The sequence below is a fragment of the Boleophthalmus pectinirostris genome, unplaced genomic scaffold (assembly GCF_026225935.1).
Source record: "Boleophthalmus pectinirostris isolate CB_2022bp ecotype Guang Dong unplaced genomic scaffold, ASM2622593v1 HiC_scaffold_3, whole genome shotgun sequence".
Lineage (NCBI taxonomy): Eukaryota > Metazoa > Chordata > Actinopteri > Gobiiformes > Gobiidae > Boleophthalmus > Boleophthalmus pectinirostris.
In genome coordinates, this window is record NW_026571299.1 from 31,907,427 (window position 1) to 31,924,120 (window position 16,694).

Below are 16,694 nucleotides of genomic sequence, written 5' to 3' on the forward strand. Positions count from 1 at the left end.
ACATTCATAGAACACGAACCCGAACAAAAGCTGGACAAACTTTATTAATGAAATAGAGTCCCTCATGTGGTTATTTACGGACAATACTGACAGCTGTTGGCAAGATCTGGTTATGACAGCCTACCTCTTCTCTTTTTGGCTCCCTTCTCTCTCTTATAATCTAGTGTTATAAAACTGAAAACTCGAGAAATGTAACAAAATATTTTGCTTAAAATCGCTGCCTTCATTTCAAAGATACTAATTTATTTCTAATGTAAAATGTAGAAGCTAGCGCAGGATGCTAAGGAGAGTGAAAGAAAGACAGTACCACTTTACCCTTCAAACGGGGGATGTAATACTGGAAAAAATATATTATTATACGGATATTCGCAACAAGGCTGATAATTTAATGACCAGTTGTTATTTCTTTTATAATCAGAATGTGAATGATTTGGTATCTATCTTTTTTTTTTCTATCAATAATTAATTAGTAAGTACCCCTATTTGTCACAGTTGGTACGGTCTGTTGCCGCTGTGTTCGCTCGTCTTCCTGAAAGAGCACTGTACTGGAGCCACAGATGTCGCTGCGAGGACGCAAGTAAGTTGATCCGATTTCTCATTTTTCCAACTATTTTAATCTAAATCTCTCAAATAAACACCCACGTTGGTCTGATATGTTGTTCCTGGAGCTTGTGCTTAAACGTGTCCGCCTGTTGAGTTTGGTTCTAGCTTCTTTTATGCGCTTCTTTCTGTCCCTCATCCTCTGCTACTGCTGCTGCTGCTGTCGTGGTCCTGTGGTCGGCTGTGTTTACAAATGCAGCCAGCTAGAAATCCATTTAAATAGCGGTTTGTTAAGCGATGTGACAGTTAACATGCTTGATTTATTGAGAACGCTTGTTAAAATTAATAGAGGCTTGCATTTGGACTAAACTCTTGCCATAAGGGATTTGTTAAGGAAGTCTGGGAAATCAGGCAGGAGCAGCAGGGATAATACTGCCGCAGGTGTTCCATGCTTTCTTTTTTCCCCTATGTCAGCTACAGATCGTTAAATCCTTTATGTTTACCACATAAAGCGTGCTAGACTAGAGGAAGATAGATTAAAGCAACATGTGCAACTGAAAAGACAAAATAATCTATCGGGTGATAACACATTTTTTATACAGTGTGGTACCATTCATACACTGCTCGGGATTCACTCGTGGCGAATATGATAAGGATTTAGTTAAACATAATGATAAAGAGTGCTGTTATGGCTATTTTATGCTTGGTGGTCCTTTAAAGTTCCTAGTATTGGGGAAGTAGATGTCCACCTACCCTAATCTTATGAACAGCAGTTTGTTAATGTGTAACTAAGGGCTCTATTAGTTGTCAATGATTTCATCCACACGTCTATTTTCTAATTATAGATGACTGACATAGTTACTGCTATTTGTCATTAACAGAAACAAGAAAGGATTTCTTGAAGATCTCGTCAGTCCACTCCCACATGGCAGCGAGCCTCCTCTGCACACAAGATTAAACCACGTTCATTAAACTACGCAGGTATTAGATGCAGCTTGATTTCAGTGTTCTCAAATGGCTTGCTGTCTGAAGGACGAGCTGCTCTGTTCCATTTGCCTGAGCATATACCAGGACCCTGTTAGCTTTGGCTGTGAGCACTACTTCTGCCGAAAGTGCATCACCGAGCATTGGAGCAGACAGGAGCCACACGGACCAAGGGACTGCCCAGAGTGTCGCCGTACCTTTGCCGACCCTCTCCTCTCTCCCAGCCTCAAGTTGTCCAACATCGTAGAGAGGTATTCAGCTTTCCCGCTAGACGCCATTCTCAACGCTCAACGGAGCTCCTACCCTTGCAAGGACCACGAGAAAGTCAAGCTCTTCTGCCTGACGGACAAAAGTCTGGTGTGTTTCTTTTGTGACGAGCCAGCACTTCACGAACAGCACCAGGTGACCACCATTGACGAAGCCTACGAGGAGATACAGGTCAGTCAAAAGCAACACAGTCAAAAGCAGTACATGGGAATGATCAGGCCTGTGTAATTCATTAAATTGTAATTGTGTTTTCACTTATTGCTTTACTCTATTACAAAAATGGTGTTCCAAAAGAAAATTAACTGATTCAGGCAGATAAAAGCACTGGGCACATTGGATGTTAGACTTTACTGAGCCACAAGATAAATAACTTGGACACAATAGCTCTCATATTACAATATAATAATGAAGGGGAATAAATTGAAACAATTAAAGTTAAATTAGCAAAAATGGTGAACGACATGTCAAATGCCAAGGTAAAGTGCAAAGATGAAAAGATTGCTTTGACATGACATTATCTATTACACTTATAAGTGTGAGTTGTTGGTACAGTTGTATGCAGTATGGTATGAATGTAGTCCTATATCTCTCACTGTTTGAGTGGAGCTGTAGGAGCCTGTTGGAGTATTATCTCCTCTGTCCCTCTAGAGTCTGGTGCAGTGGGTGAGCAGGAGTGTCCATGATGGAGAGCAGTTTGTCCAGTGTCCTACTGTCCCTCACTGTGATAAATGTCTGCAGCTTACAGCCAAACACATGACAAGGTTTACAAATCTCGTATGGCATGTTATGATCAGGGATCAATATTTAACTAACAAAATTATTGTACTGAAAATATTTACAGTAATCAAGTTCTGTTCTGAATATTAAGCACTTATTGTGACCCTCAAAACATGGAGTAAAGTTGCTTGTCAACAGTTAATTTTAAAATGGGAATCAAAAAACACTGCTAATAAAAATTAGTGTTGTCAAAATACTAAAAGAAAAGAAAAAGAAAAGGCTTAGTTAATAACAACTCACGTTGGTATTAATTTTAATAGCACAACACAATTTTTGAAAAAGATCGACATGTTTCTAAAACAATACAGAAAAATATACAGTTTCTAATATTTTACCATTTTAGTTCTGTTACTAGTTTTAGGATAGGAGGATTTAGTATTTACATATGGTGCTACAATTTTACCAATAGTATCTTAAGCTACAAACCTGTTGCATACCTAAAATAAATTAAATCTGAAAGTCTGATGAAATAATGCTGGCCATATATTATAGGACCACAAATCTATTAGGCTTCCTTGGTGCAGTGTTTCATCAACTCAAAATAATTGTAACTGTAAACTCTGATCATGTGGCATCCCTCACACACACTGTGATAGCTCATTAGTGAGAGGAGAGGTGACATTTCCTTTAAAACCATCAGCGTTTCTTGCTTCAATTTCACGCCTGTGCACTCACTGACCTCATGGGAACAGTCCAGATAGTACAGACTCTGCTTAGTGCCTCTCACACTGTCTTTAATGATTAATTTAAACTTTAAGACTGACATTAGGGCTGGAGATTCACAATAAATGGCAAATACATGCGTATTAGAATATCAGGAATAAGGTTGGAGATTATATAATAATTTCTATATTAAAATGCATGTTAAAAAGGCAGCAAAAACTGAGACTGATTAAAAATGAAAATACAATTTCAGTGTAATCATTCAAATGAGGTTTTGTAGTGATGTTTCTACACTTATGTCTTTTAATACTGCAGCAGTCCATCCACTGACATTTACAAGAATGTTTTAGCACAGGTATGATGGATTTCAACTGTCTGAATATTGTCATTAGGATAATTTTTAAAAATGAGATAGTATTTTTGTAAATGTGGCTTTGGGAGACAGCAGCTTAGTTGGTAGAGCACCCTCTATTCCAAGTCATTCAGTTATGTTTCTACTACAACAGCGGTGTTCAAACTTTTCAACAAGGGTCACACTTTGAAACATATTCGAAGTGGAAGGCTAAAGAACAGATGGATGCTTTTTACATAGTTTTGACTCTGCACCTTTTAATAAGGCCTGAAATGTTAATTTTAGACTTGTATCAAAATGTGATGTTATTGAGGTTATAATGGTAGAATTACTTAAATTTTCTCAAAAATTACCACCTTTGATCTAATTTGTGGGAGGGCTAAAAAAAAAAGAAAAAATGATCTGAAGGCCACATTTAGAAACTCCTGCACTACAGTCATTGCATATTAAATTGTTTTTCTGTTGACCATTTCTTACAAAGAGCCTCTCTTTCAATTTCACGCATATGCACTTTCTGACCCACAGGAACTGCCCAGACGCAGTGGCACACTCTATCTAGTGTCTCCCCTGTCCTTTGCTCAAGCTGCCTTTTTAATGATTATTTAAAAATTCAGTAGAAGCCATTTGGAACAGTGTTTTGACCGCAGCCTAGTTCTTATTTTTGTTTAGTTTTTGTATGTGTCCCAGTTCTATTGATGATCAGCCTCTTTTTGAAAACAGATCCAGGCTACATCCCAAGGTGGTCCTGAAACACTTGCAGACAGCAGCATTCATTGCATTATAATGAATCTAAATGTCCATTAACTTATGCAAATCACTTTCTGCAACTAATTGATTTTACATTGTATGTTTTATTCAAGTCAGGGGTGAGGGTATAGGTGAAACAGGTGAAATAAGTAACATTAATGTAACATGTGACTGTATTTATATTTAATTATATGTCAGTGATTCACGATTACATGTAAATGATCATTATTTAAGCTCATAGAGATGGCACTACACACCAGCTGCACCAATCATCTGATTTACTCTTGATGAAAAGTCTGAGGAATGCCTTTACACAAATATTATAATTTTACTAATTAAATTACACAAACACACACCTAATTGTTTTTAATAAAATATGCATTCAGCAGTATTAACCTATATATTCATTCAGAACACTCCACTTTGCTTATAGAGTTGCTTTAACTCATAATAAATAAATAAATAACCTCAAACTGCAAAAAACTCATGTTGTTAATCTTTGTGGTTGGGAAGGACAAACTACAATGACTATGAGACTGTGTTGTGCTTACTCAGTGCTTTACAGTTTTCACATAAATGGGAACAGATGAATGTTCACTACATTTGCATTTGAGCCAAATTTGCTTGTTCATAATCCTCCTCTTCTTCATTCTTGGTGTTTCTTTTGGCCTTAATTTTTACTTCAAATGTTGCAAAGTAAACTCTTTGTAACATGAAATGATTTGGTTTTCACATTTTCTTGGCAAAGGATGTTGTAACTTTTGAAAGAGAATGCTGATTGAGGTGTAAGTTGGGCCTACACACACTTCCAGATGTCATCACTCTTTCTCTTGCTGCTACTTGTTTAGTGAGTCTCTGCCAAATTCAGATTCCTCAGAAATTTCAAGAAATGTCTTACTCATCATACTGTTTTTATAATGCCCCAGATAATTACCAATCTCTACTGAACTATGGAAAAAGTAATTGTCACCTTCACAACAAACAGTTCATGACATCACAAGGTGGAACAGAGCATTTTGAGCTTTTACTTAAACAAAACACAATTTGGGTATATTTTTGAGGAGGTGACAATATTTTAACATGGCTTAAAGCGCACAAGGATAAATTTTGTGCAGTATAGGACCTTAATATAGGATCTATTTTTATGTTGTATGACATTTTGATAACCATAGTTATGATAACATTTTTTTTTAAGTTGTGCCCAAACTATGCCAAAATGACTTGCATATTATACAGACATTCTAGTACATTATACAGGCTTTTACCTCCCTTGTATCATTCTTTACTCTTTTTCCAAACGTAATCTTCCCCCAGACAGCTTGGGAAAGGTCAGAATCTGTGTGCGGTTGAAGAAGTAATTTGGCCCTCTCAAGATGTTTCTCTTCATTGGACCTTGTGTTCTTCCTTCGTTCTGAGCTCTTTTCGAATCGGCCATCTTGGCATTTTGTTTTCTGGCAGGAGTGTTGGAGACGTCCCAGAGCCACATTAGACAGGCAGTGTAAACAGAGCCAACCCCATCAGAGCAGGCCTGTCCCAGGATAAGCTGGCAACTCCTTCCATCAACTGCTGGGATGTCTGTTATGTAACATTATAACAAATTAAGATTAATAGAAGAACAGATTCAGTTTGTTAAGTGCCATATTTGGATAAATAGTGACCTCTGTTACGCACTGGTGGTCTAGATGCATTCACTGAACGCTTTTTAGGTACTTTTCTAGCAGCTACGCAGTTGTAATGCCACATCCTTAAACAATCAGATTGTTCAAGTAAATGAGTAAGAGACTTTCAGCATAGTTTTTGTGAAGGTCATATTTTTGCGGTCTAAAGCTAAAAAAAAAAAAAAAAAAGTAATCATGACTAAAACAATAATGGCAATAAACATTTTCTTTCGGCAAATGAAACATAAATGAATGAGTGGAGACCAGATTCAAGCTCCACGTTTCTTTCTTAGATCATAAACAAAGTCATTGTCCATGGAACATGTCTGTACATGTCCCATGAAGTATTACAATACTTATACAATTACACAATTACAATATTTATCACAGTTTAAATAAAATGTATATATTCTGGTTGACTTTTCTTTTTATGCATTTGTCGACTGAATTCGCATGACATTTCCATTTTAAATTGTACTGAAAAAAATATTTTTTTCGGTGGTGATTTTGTCAATTTTTTTATTTTTTTTTTGGCATAGCTTTTGTCAATTGTGTAAGCTATTGTTGCTGTCTAAAATGAAATGATTAAAATTAATCAATCATAATGACTTTTCTTTGCCCAAGTACTGATGTTTTTGGCAAATGAAACATGAATTATTAAAAGGACTGAGTGGAGATTAGATCCAAGTTCCACATTTCAAGCATAAACAAACTCAATGTCCAGGGAACATGTCTGCACATGTCCCATGAAGCATTACAATACAATTTATCACAGTTGAAATAAAACTATATATATTTCAGTTGACAAATTATTTTCTGGATTTAGTCAACAGAATTAGCATGACATTTCTGTTGACTAAAAATTATAAATAGTTTTAGTAAAAAGATTTTACTCTGAGACTGAAATCATTTCTTCTTCAAAATTAGCAGCACAACCCACTGTCTGGTGTCAAGATGATGCAAAAAAGCCCAAAAATGGCGACAACTTTTAGTCCCTTTTGAAGTAGTAGTGGTTGGTGGTATTTATGGGCAGTGCAGTTAACCTCCATCCAAATCTATATGCAAGTGTCAGACTGTGTTAGTAAGGCTTGTTCTAAAAGTGCTGAGTGTCTCTGTACAGGTAGAGTTGCTGTAAATGCAGACATCAACCATTTTACCATATCACTGGTGTTGTGAAATATTAATATCCCAATCAGACAGAGATGTGCTGGACGATAGCAGTGTTTCAGAGTCTACCTACCACTAAAAGCCTCTGTCCGTACCGCTGTTACAAGATCACAACAGAACTAAATTAGAACTATAAACCAAGATGTAACAACGCTTTAATGCGCTGGATTTGTGAACCGTAATTCCATGTGAAATCTCTGATCAGTCGTTCTCATTTTGTCTTTCTTGTCTCTATGGAGATGTTATTGCTTTACCTGGAATATTACACAGTTTTGTATTAGACATATTTGTGCAGTGCACTTTTTAAATGCCAGCAAATCATATTTCTTTTAAGACTCCTTGTTTGCTCAGTGCTGAGTTGTGTGTCAGAGTGAAGTTTTGCCACCGGGCACAGACGTCACTTGTGTCATCTAATGTGACAGTGCTCAGCTGAAGTGCCAAAACAACACAGAGAGGAAGTGTGGAGCGCTGTAGTGTACAGAGCTGGACACTGTGCCAGGGCTGGCCCCTCTCAGCACTACCAGAGGATGTTGTGGGAAAGTTTGGTGAAGAGAAAGGAGATTTGGTGGGTCCACAAAGTTTGGCCTGTTAGCATCATGTTGGTATTTTGCTAGGATTCTGTTACACACATAGATTCGTAATGGCTGGAACCTCCAAATAGAATATGACACAATATGAACACACGTCAGTGTATAAAAATTACACTATACCGTAAGAGTCTTTTAGTTTTCCTTTACATATACTGTAGATGGGTCTATGCAGTTAATCACATTTGAATCATGGTTACAGTTAGAGCTCCAATGAATTACTATAATGGTATAATTAAATCAAACAAAACAATACATTTTTGTTCAAAATGTTATGGGTGCTTTTTTGTGCTCTGCAAAATCATTTAATCTACACTGACACAAAGCATGAAGCACAAAATTGCTACTAAACTGATATTAAATTATAATGAGTCTATTCTTCTTCTACATTTGACAGTACATACATTTCAAATGATTACTATATCAATTATGGTACACATTTTCCAGATTTTTTTATAACTGAGCAATCTGATCAATGTTAAAATGTTATTTCCGCATCACAAACAAACCTGGAGTTGTGTTTTGTTTCATTCACATGTTTAACACACAAACCCTGCATATTTAGGCTAAGTTCACTTAAGTTACAGCTTCATGACTTCACAAGGTGAACAGAGCATTTTGATCTTTATTACTTAACACAAGATTACTCAAACATGTGGCTGAAACAAAACACTCCAGGTTTGTTTTTGAGGAAGTAACAACACAGCATGTCAGAGCACATAACACAACATGTTTTAAAGCTCACAAGACCCCATTTTGTGTAATATAGGACCTTAAATTCCTGATTGGAGCATTTCATCTGAATGTGACCACACCTTTTTTCAATTTTGCATCCTCTGAATTTGCCTATGTTTCTTTCTTGTCCTAGTTTCTCCTTTGTTATGTGCTGTCTCAAACACCTTGCACTACGCCCATCTGTTTTCAGACACATGATGTATGGGTGTTATTTTGATTCAACAATAACAGAAGAGGATTAATCAAGCTCTTGCTCTTAGGCAACGCATGTCACGAGCAAGCATCTCACAACATAATACAAAGACTGTGTAGGTCAGCTTATGCAGCTTGTATGAAAACATTAAAACCTTCAACTTCTTATGCATAGTTAAAGGTGCACTATGAGACTTTTCTGGTGTAAAATATGGCACTAGCTTGTCTCCATAGGGATGTTATCTTTGCCTGGAATGTTATTTACCAAAATTGACCTATTCTGGATTTATATAATAACTGCTAATAAATCATGCATTTTTGCTGTGGGCTGCGGCACTTCTTCTGAAATCTGACCTGTAACTTGGCGACACCTTCCTCTCTGTGGAAATGGATTAATGCTATGCTGTGGAACATTCCAGGCAAAGCATCTCCAAGGAGACAAGCAAGCACAGTATGTAACTTTTCTACTAGAAAAGTTACATATCCAACCCAAGTTATTTAGAGCAAACCCTATAAAATGTTATTAATTCATTAACTGTAAGCGTCCCTTGTTTGCTTTGGTTTCACCTACTGCCAAATCTATACAAGAGGTCACTGGGGACCAGACCAATTATTGTTTGGATTATTCGCTTAGTTGTTGAGAACATGAAAGGCCCTTGAGCATAACATTTGTACAGAATTTCAACTAGATAAAGCTGAAATGAAGCCACTAGAGGACATCCTGAAGGAGTAAATGTACAGACAGACTGAAAATGACTTCCAATGACTTACCAAAACCATAAAATATACCTATTTTGCTTAACATTTTCATGCAATTACTGCTCTGTCTGAGTAATTAAACCTCTCTTCTCAGCTCATGACATGTATTGGGTCAGCATAAAGACCAGTTAACGATTATTCGATGACTAAATTAGTTGACAGTTATTTCAGTAATCAATTAGTTGCAACTAATTTACTGACTTGTTGCAGCCCTACATATTGCTCTTTTCTCTTCCTTTGAATTAAACTACATTACTACTTTCGATAATATTTTGGCACATTACAAACTAAATCCATTAATGTGCATGCTGTCCTAATATCTACCACATTTAAACAGCATTACATATAATTTCTGTTTGGTTTAGTGTCCTGCTTCCATCACCTCTAATGCGTGTTGCCAGTGTGTTTGGCAGGCATGGACGTGGGCAGCCTGGTCTCTCAGTGGTAATCTCCTTAGCCTGGCATGGCATCGCTCTGACCTCAGCTTTCCCTGCAGCTTTACCTCCTCTACCCTATAAAATGTTCCCTCACCAAATGTTTAATGCATAAAATATTCAGTCTAATGTCCATTTGAGAAAGTCCATTACAGTTTTTTTTATGGATTTTGCTCGTACAAGGATGTGAGGTTGTAGGGTTTGTGAGGATTTGCAGTTTGCCACTTGCTTCACAGAGCAGATTTAACGGGCAGCTAATGCATTCTGATGAGGTTTTATTCTGCCAATCACACGCAAAGATGGCATTTAAAAGGTCTGAAAGGGGAAGTGATTCTGAAAAAACTGCATTTGTGGGAAATATAGTTTTCGCATTAAAAGTTCACTCAAGTTTATAAATGCATGTAATGTCAAATGACTATAGATTAATGAGAATGCTTTATAAAAATCCCTGTGAACGTAAAATATTGTGACTGCCTGATAAACATAATCTCCGAGTGGCTGTTGCTTGTGCTATATTCTTTAATGTTGTACCAAGCCATCAGAGGAGCCAATGGATAGAATACACAAACTTAAAAACAAATAATAAAATCAATTCAAGGTGATTAGACTTCTGGAGATACAGATTTTAAACCCTTATCTTAGTACTGAAAATGTGCTTTATGCTTGAAACAAAATGGTGTAATCCCTCAATCTCCCATATTTTGCCAGTTTAAAGGTGCACTATGTAACTTTTTGGTTGGGGTCCGTCACCTGCTTGTTTCTATGGATATGTCACTGCCTGGAATGTTCCACACTATGCCATTAAGCAGCTCTACCTTTACATTTATTCAATTGCAGGTGGTTTTATTGCTCAAAAATATCAAGAAAAACAGGCATTCTGACTGAGCGGGGTCGCCTCTCCATAGATCTGCCCTGTAGCTTGACAACTTGACACTTAAAACAGTGGTTGTTCAATGGTCAAATATGTCACCATGTTTAACCAAATTACATTTTTTTATATTAAGAGGTTGTATAGTGAGTGTGATGGTGTTGTGTACCTTTGTGTGATTGTTGCTGTACTTTTCCCTGTCCTGTAGATTTCACATCAACCTGCCAAGGGACTGAAGATGGAACTTAGCCACGCTGTCTATAATCTTTACATATTTACATTTTAAATTGTACAAATAAATAAGAAATAAGAAACTTGTTTGGTCTCCATAAGGATAGAACAGTTTAATACCATACTGTGAAACATTCCCGACAAAATAATAACATCTCCACGGAGAAAGGCATTTGACTGACCCTCCCCCAGAAAAGTTACACAATGCACCTTTAAGCAAGCTAACACCAGAAATATTGTGTAGCTACACTTTTAACCCCAAACATGGATATATTCAATCATATTCTGTGCTCCAGGCCTAGTGGATACCATATACACCTTTTTTATATCTGGTTGTCATTCAGTCCAGCTCTCCCTCCCTGAGCTGTCAATCCAGTGCTGCAGAAGTGAAGTACTCACTGTAATTGTGATGGAGACTGGCGAGGCTCAAACTGACCACAGCGAAGCCCGAGGGACAGCTTTATGGTGCAGTAACAGCAGTGAGCCTCGGTAAGAAGTGCCACTAGGGCTTTATATGTGGCAAAATAATACACAACATAAATGTGTACGATTGTATTGGTTTTAGCATTTGGAGTTGTGTCTCTTAATAATGTATGCCAAATTGTAGTATATTATGCACAGACTACAGTGGCATTGGTATTTGAAAAACTTTAATGCATTTTATTATTCCCTCAATTTTTACATTTTAAAACCAGAGATATTTTTGACAGTGCTAATGCAAGTGAGAGGTGCATGTTGTTTTAATACTTTAGGTTTTGGGTAGCCACCATAGACCCACTATATGTGAGAGGTGTTTAGCCAATGGCCAATCACATGGTTACTCTGAGAAACGGCTTGAATAAGGGACATGCTCATTGGTCGTTTCAAAGTGTTCTCTTGTCAACAATAAAATGAGGGCAGCTAATTACTTTTTTTTTTTTTTTTTACTTTTTTTTAAGTTCAGCAAGGCTTTAAAATGAGCCTGGTTGCTGGTCACTTGCTTGGCCTAGATGATGAAACTGTATTGTTGTTGTATTGTGATTTTAAAGTCTTTTGTATTCTGTAAAGCACTTTGAATTACTTTGTGTATGAATTGCACTATGGCAACACATTTGCTTTGCCTTGCCTATTGCCAAAGAGCCGTATTGACAGAGAATTCACTTTCACATACAACACAAACTATTGTAAAGAAAGACTAAAATTGCTATTATTGTTTGTGATAACGGTCAGGAGTACAGCTACATATTGTGGAGCCCACACAGCTAAGGCAATTTAATGGCTGCTGTGGTACTGGTCACCCACACAGCCCTGCGACTCAAATACCACCTGTGTACTGTGTAGTCCTGACACACAATCTCTCCCTTGTGTGTCTGGAAAGTATTGCAGACTTCTTCCTTCTCACAGGAGTACTGCAATTATTTAAACATGTATTTCAATTACAATTAGATGTACTATTTAATCAGTGCACATTTTACAGTGACATTATACTGTTGTAATTGCTACCATTGCCTTTGTATAGCTAATCGCACCCATTCAAATTACCTGTTTACTTTCACTTAATCTTCCAACTCCACTTTGAAGTTGCCACCTGTATACCTTATAGTTCACACACACACACACGCACACACACAATCTCTCCCTTCCAGCAATGAAAGTGTAACAGACTTTTTCTTCTCACGCCAATCTTTTGAAGAAATCCTGAACCATTTATGTATTGCAATTAAAAAACGAAAAATAATTCAATTGTAATTAGCTTTAAATTTTAATCAATGTGCATTAAACAAAAATGTTATACTGTACTGTTGTAACAGTAATTAATTAATTAATTAACTAATTGCAACATTCAAGTATTTTCAATTCACTTAATCATTCAACTCCACTTTGAAGTTGTTCTCTGCTTTATAAAAAAACACAACTGTCTCTCTCTTTCACCGAATGTCACAGCCTAGACATAGCAGCACGTAGCCTCCGCGCTGCTGCAGTGCTAATGAGTCAGGCAATTTCAAGGGCACCCACAGCTGCCAAGTCCCCCGTGGTTCTCTGTGTCTGCTCCACCATCACTGGCAGCACTATCCATCTCTCATCCTCCCCCTCCTTGTTCACGCTTTGTATTTATTGTGTTGTTTTGAAAGGTATTTGGTGTACTAAATAGCCAGTGTCTTGTAAGGTTGTGCCATGGTTCAGTGATATTTCAGAGCAGGTTGACAGAAGGTTAGGGCAGTGGCAGTTGGATTCATTCACAAACGGATGGGGTTGGACAGACTTGTCATCTTGCTGAAAGATGTCTGCAGCCACAGTTTAACAAATGACATTTAGGGCTCAGTCGGAAAGATAATTGATTGCTTTGTTTAGTTAGCAAGTTTTCTGCATTCATTCTGATTAATCTACCAAGAATTTTAGTTGATGACATGCTGTGTGCATTGACTGATCAAATGAAAGGGGGTGTGGCACTGACCGAAGCTCACAAAAATATTTTGAGCAAAAACTACATGGGAAGTAATGGTAAGTGAAAAAGCAGAGTAAACTGTTCAGTCACTCCAACTCCAAAACTCCTTTCTGCTGTTACATGCACATAAATCCATATACATAATCTTAATATTTTTTTTTTAAATCACAGTAATGGCCAATTAATTGTTTAAACAACTTAAGGACTACAGTCCTAATTAATTGTGTTAAGGAATGGCACGCTACCAGTGAGGTTGTGAGGTTGTCAAACCTCAGGGCAGCAAATTCATTGTCTGTTTTGTTGTGGCTTTGGTGCATCATTAGTTCTATGAGTTACTCCCCATAAATGTAATTTGTAACCTTGGCTTGTTTGGCTAATCTATCACACAACTTGAGACACAACCCATTACTGTGCACATGTGTCAGGCCAACACTGTCATTCTGCAGCACCCTTTGGCCTATGTTTAGCCCTTTTGGCTACCCTTAATTAAAAATAATAATAATAATAATTTTGCTATATTTGATTTTTTTCTCCCTTGTCTAATAACTGAGAAATATGACCCAAAAATTATATAAATATTGCTTTGTGAAGGTAACAAAACAAGATTTTTAATCAGTGCTATTTAACATGAAAAATAGTGAAATTATCTTCTTCCTTGTGTTTCTGGTCATTGATGATTAGAAATGACAGAATCTTCATCGCTACTAAATCTCTACTAAAATTTGATTAAGTTCTCTGCTTTGTCTTAGCTAAGATTAGTTTAGTGCTTAAATTTTACATTTTTGCTTGCTGTTTTACTCATAAGCAGCTAATTTTATTTTGACCTGAACAGACCATGCATCAACCATGGAATCATGGAGTCCAAATATGGTTCCAGACCCACACGTCTTTGCAGAGTAGTGTCATGGCGTGTGGTTTTGGCTGGCCAGGCAACTGTTTAGTGTTTACATAATTACTTTGCCTGGATCTGATCTTGAGTGAGTCAGATGTTGAAGCATCTGTTGTACATTAGAGGTGTTTATTTTAGGTCTACTGCATGGAGCCCACTGTCCATATGCTCCCTTCAAAATCATCATCCTTGTTTTTAAATTGTAAAAATGGCTTCTGAATAACAATTTCATCCTCATCCCTTTGAACACTGTATATAAACGTATTATATAACATTCATATTAAACTGAAGCACTTATACTTCCTCAAATTAACAGAAATTTAATTAGATGCAACATAGATTAACACATGTAGTAATCTGATTCAGATATAACTGTTCTGTATTTTAGGCTATTTCAGTCACTAGGAGGGCTTTTAGCAGATCCCATTTGTTTATCTGCAATATTAAATGAGTTTAACAACAAAAAAGCACTAATAAATACAGTGAATATTTCAAGAAGACCAAATATAGCAATGAACAACCAAGAAAACTAACTTGTAACATATCCTTTACCACTTATTATAGGGTTAATTTGAAGCATTTTAGCAACTACTTTACTTACGTTCAAATCCATGTCTCAAATAGATAGCACTTGTTTAAAACCAAACTAAAAATATAAAACTACAGAATGCGAAGCTCCAATCACAATTCATGCATTGTCTCCATGTTAATTCGTTATCTCCCACACAGTGTCACAGCCATGGTTCATTGTGATTGAATGTATTCTTGACGACATCATTAGTGGAGCACACAGGAGCTGCCAGAACTTGCTATCCACAGGTCCAGAATGATGAAAAATTCAGATTGTAGCCATAGCGATTAACAATTTAAAACAAAATATATATGCATTTTGAATGGGAGAAAAAAGTCCTGAAAATGTTGTTCAAATAAGAAGATGAAAGTCATGAAGTGTCACATAAGTGCAGTACAGGGACTAACTAGTTTGGCAGCATAGATTCGCTGTTACAGTATTGTGATTAATTTGTTAGTTTATAATGAAAGATTGTTATTTTTGGCATCCTCCGAGTGCTAATAAAAACTGTACTATTAGTTCAACAGTCATGTCTTCAGTTTTGAGTGATGCCTGGCTCAGACTGCACACTGTCTAGCTGTGACTCCAGTGTTGGACCAGTTTTGTTGCAGTGACCCCCACACTTAGAGCAGTGCACATATTACCATGATAACTATTAATTTATTAAGGGAAAAGGCTTGTAGTGCGCTCCAGCATCCGGCAAAAATAGAATCCCATTGGAATGAATCCGGCATGCTGTGGCATCTCCGGACTGCACAGCATGTGTTCTAAGCTCCTCTCGTTACTGTGAACCATACAGAATACTCACAGCCACCGGATCGGAGCTGTACCGCATGCAGTCTGAGCGCAGGGTGTGTTCACTTTCAAATATGGTAATACTGTATACTGTAAAATTATCCAATAGCCTGGAGTTGCCATTTGTTGGTGGTTTGGTCTCTTATAAAGAGAAACAGAAATACTAAAAGCTTGTTCTTGCACAGTGTTAAATTGGTTTCTACTGCCACATCACTCTCCTGTGCTGCTGCTGTTCATCTATTCTAAAACATGCACAATAGGTCAAACCTCTATAGTTACCGTTTGAATTGAATCTGTTGAACGGAATTTCAAGTCTTACTTTGTAACTCAGCAGTACAGAAAATCATCAAATTTTGCTGCAAGCTTAACTCTCCATTTCTACATTTAAAGTTCACGCCATATAAAGCAGATATTATATGGCAAGTTTTGTTTTGTTGGATAATTTAACACCACAAATACAGGAGGGCCACTAAAAACATATTAAAAGTATTACATTTCTTACAGCTTCATATAGGGCTGCACAATTAATACATTTTTTTAAATCAAATTGAGATCCACTTGTTTCAAATCGTCAATGAGCAGATTCGGGTCTGTTGACGGGTCCACACCCAGTGCTCTGCTCCAAACCACACGCTCTTACTAACAAGAGTTCAGACTTTGGAGAGATACATTTGGCTCTGTTTTATGTGTGAAATGGCACAGATTTAAAGTCTTTCTTGTTCACATTCATAAAATAAAAATTGAAAAGCATATATTAACTTTTAAAACACCCACCGTTATCTTCATCTTTGTCATTAAATCACCGTCTCAATAAAGTGGCAAATCTGAAGTGACTGTTTCCTGAAAAGAAATGCCTTAAATAGCTCTGATCTCATTAATAAAGATCCGTGTGTTGCTCCTGTGTGTAACTTTGTCAGAGTAATATTAGGTTAGTGGTGCAGGCTCCCTCCAGCAGCCGCCATACCAGCTCAGCTCTGCACACATTGGTTGATTAGCCTGAGAGTTAAAACAGATTAAAGTCCATTGTTCTGGGGGTCCTGGTGTAAACTGTAA

The 16,694-nt window shown here is 37.0% G+C and overlaps 1 protein-coding gene across 1 annotated transcript in view; it reads left to right on the forward strand.

Moving 5' to 3' along the window:
- Nucleotides 1–477: 477 nt before the first annotated feature.
- LOC110166950 (E3 ubiquitin-protein ligase TRIM62) overlaps nucleotides 478–16,694 on the forward strand; it is a 52,376-nt gene continuing 36,159 nt past the window's right edge. The window contains exons 1-2 of the mRNA XM_020932251.2: nucleotides 478–577; nucleotides 1,422–1,962. Of these exons, the coding sequence (XP_020787910.1) occupies nucleotides 1,555–1,962 (408 nt within the window). The 5' untranslated portion in view covers nucleotides 478–577; nucleotides 1,422–1,554. The remainder of the gene's footprint in view (nucleotides 578–1,421; nucleotides 1,963–16,694) is intronic.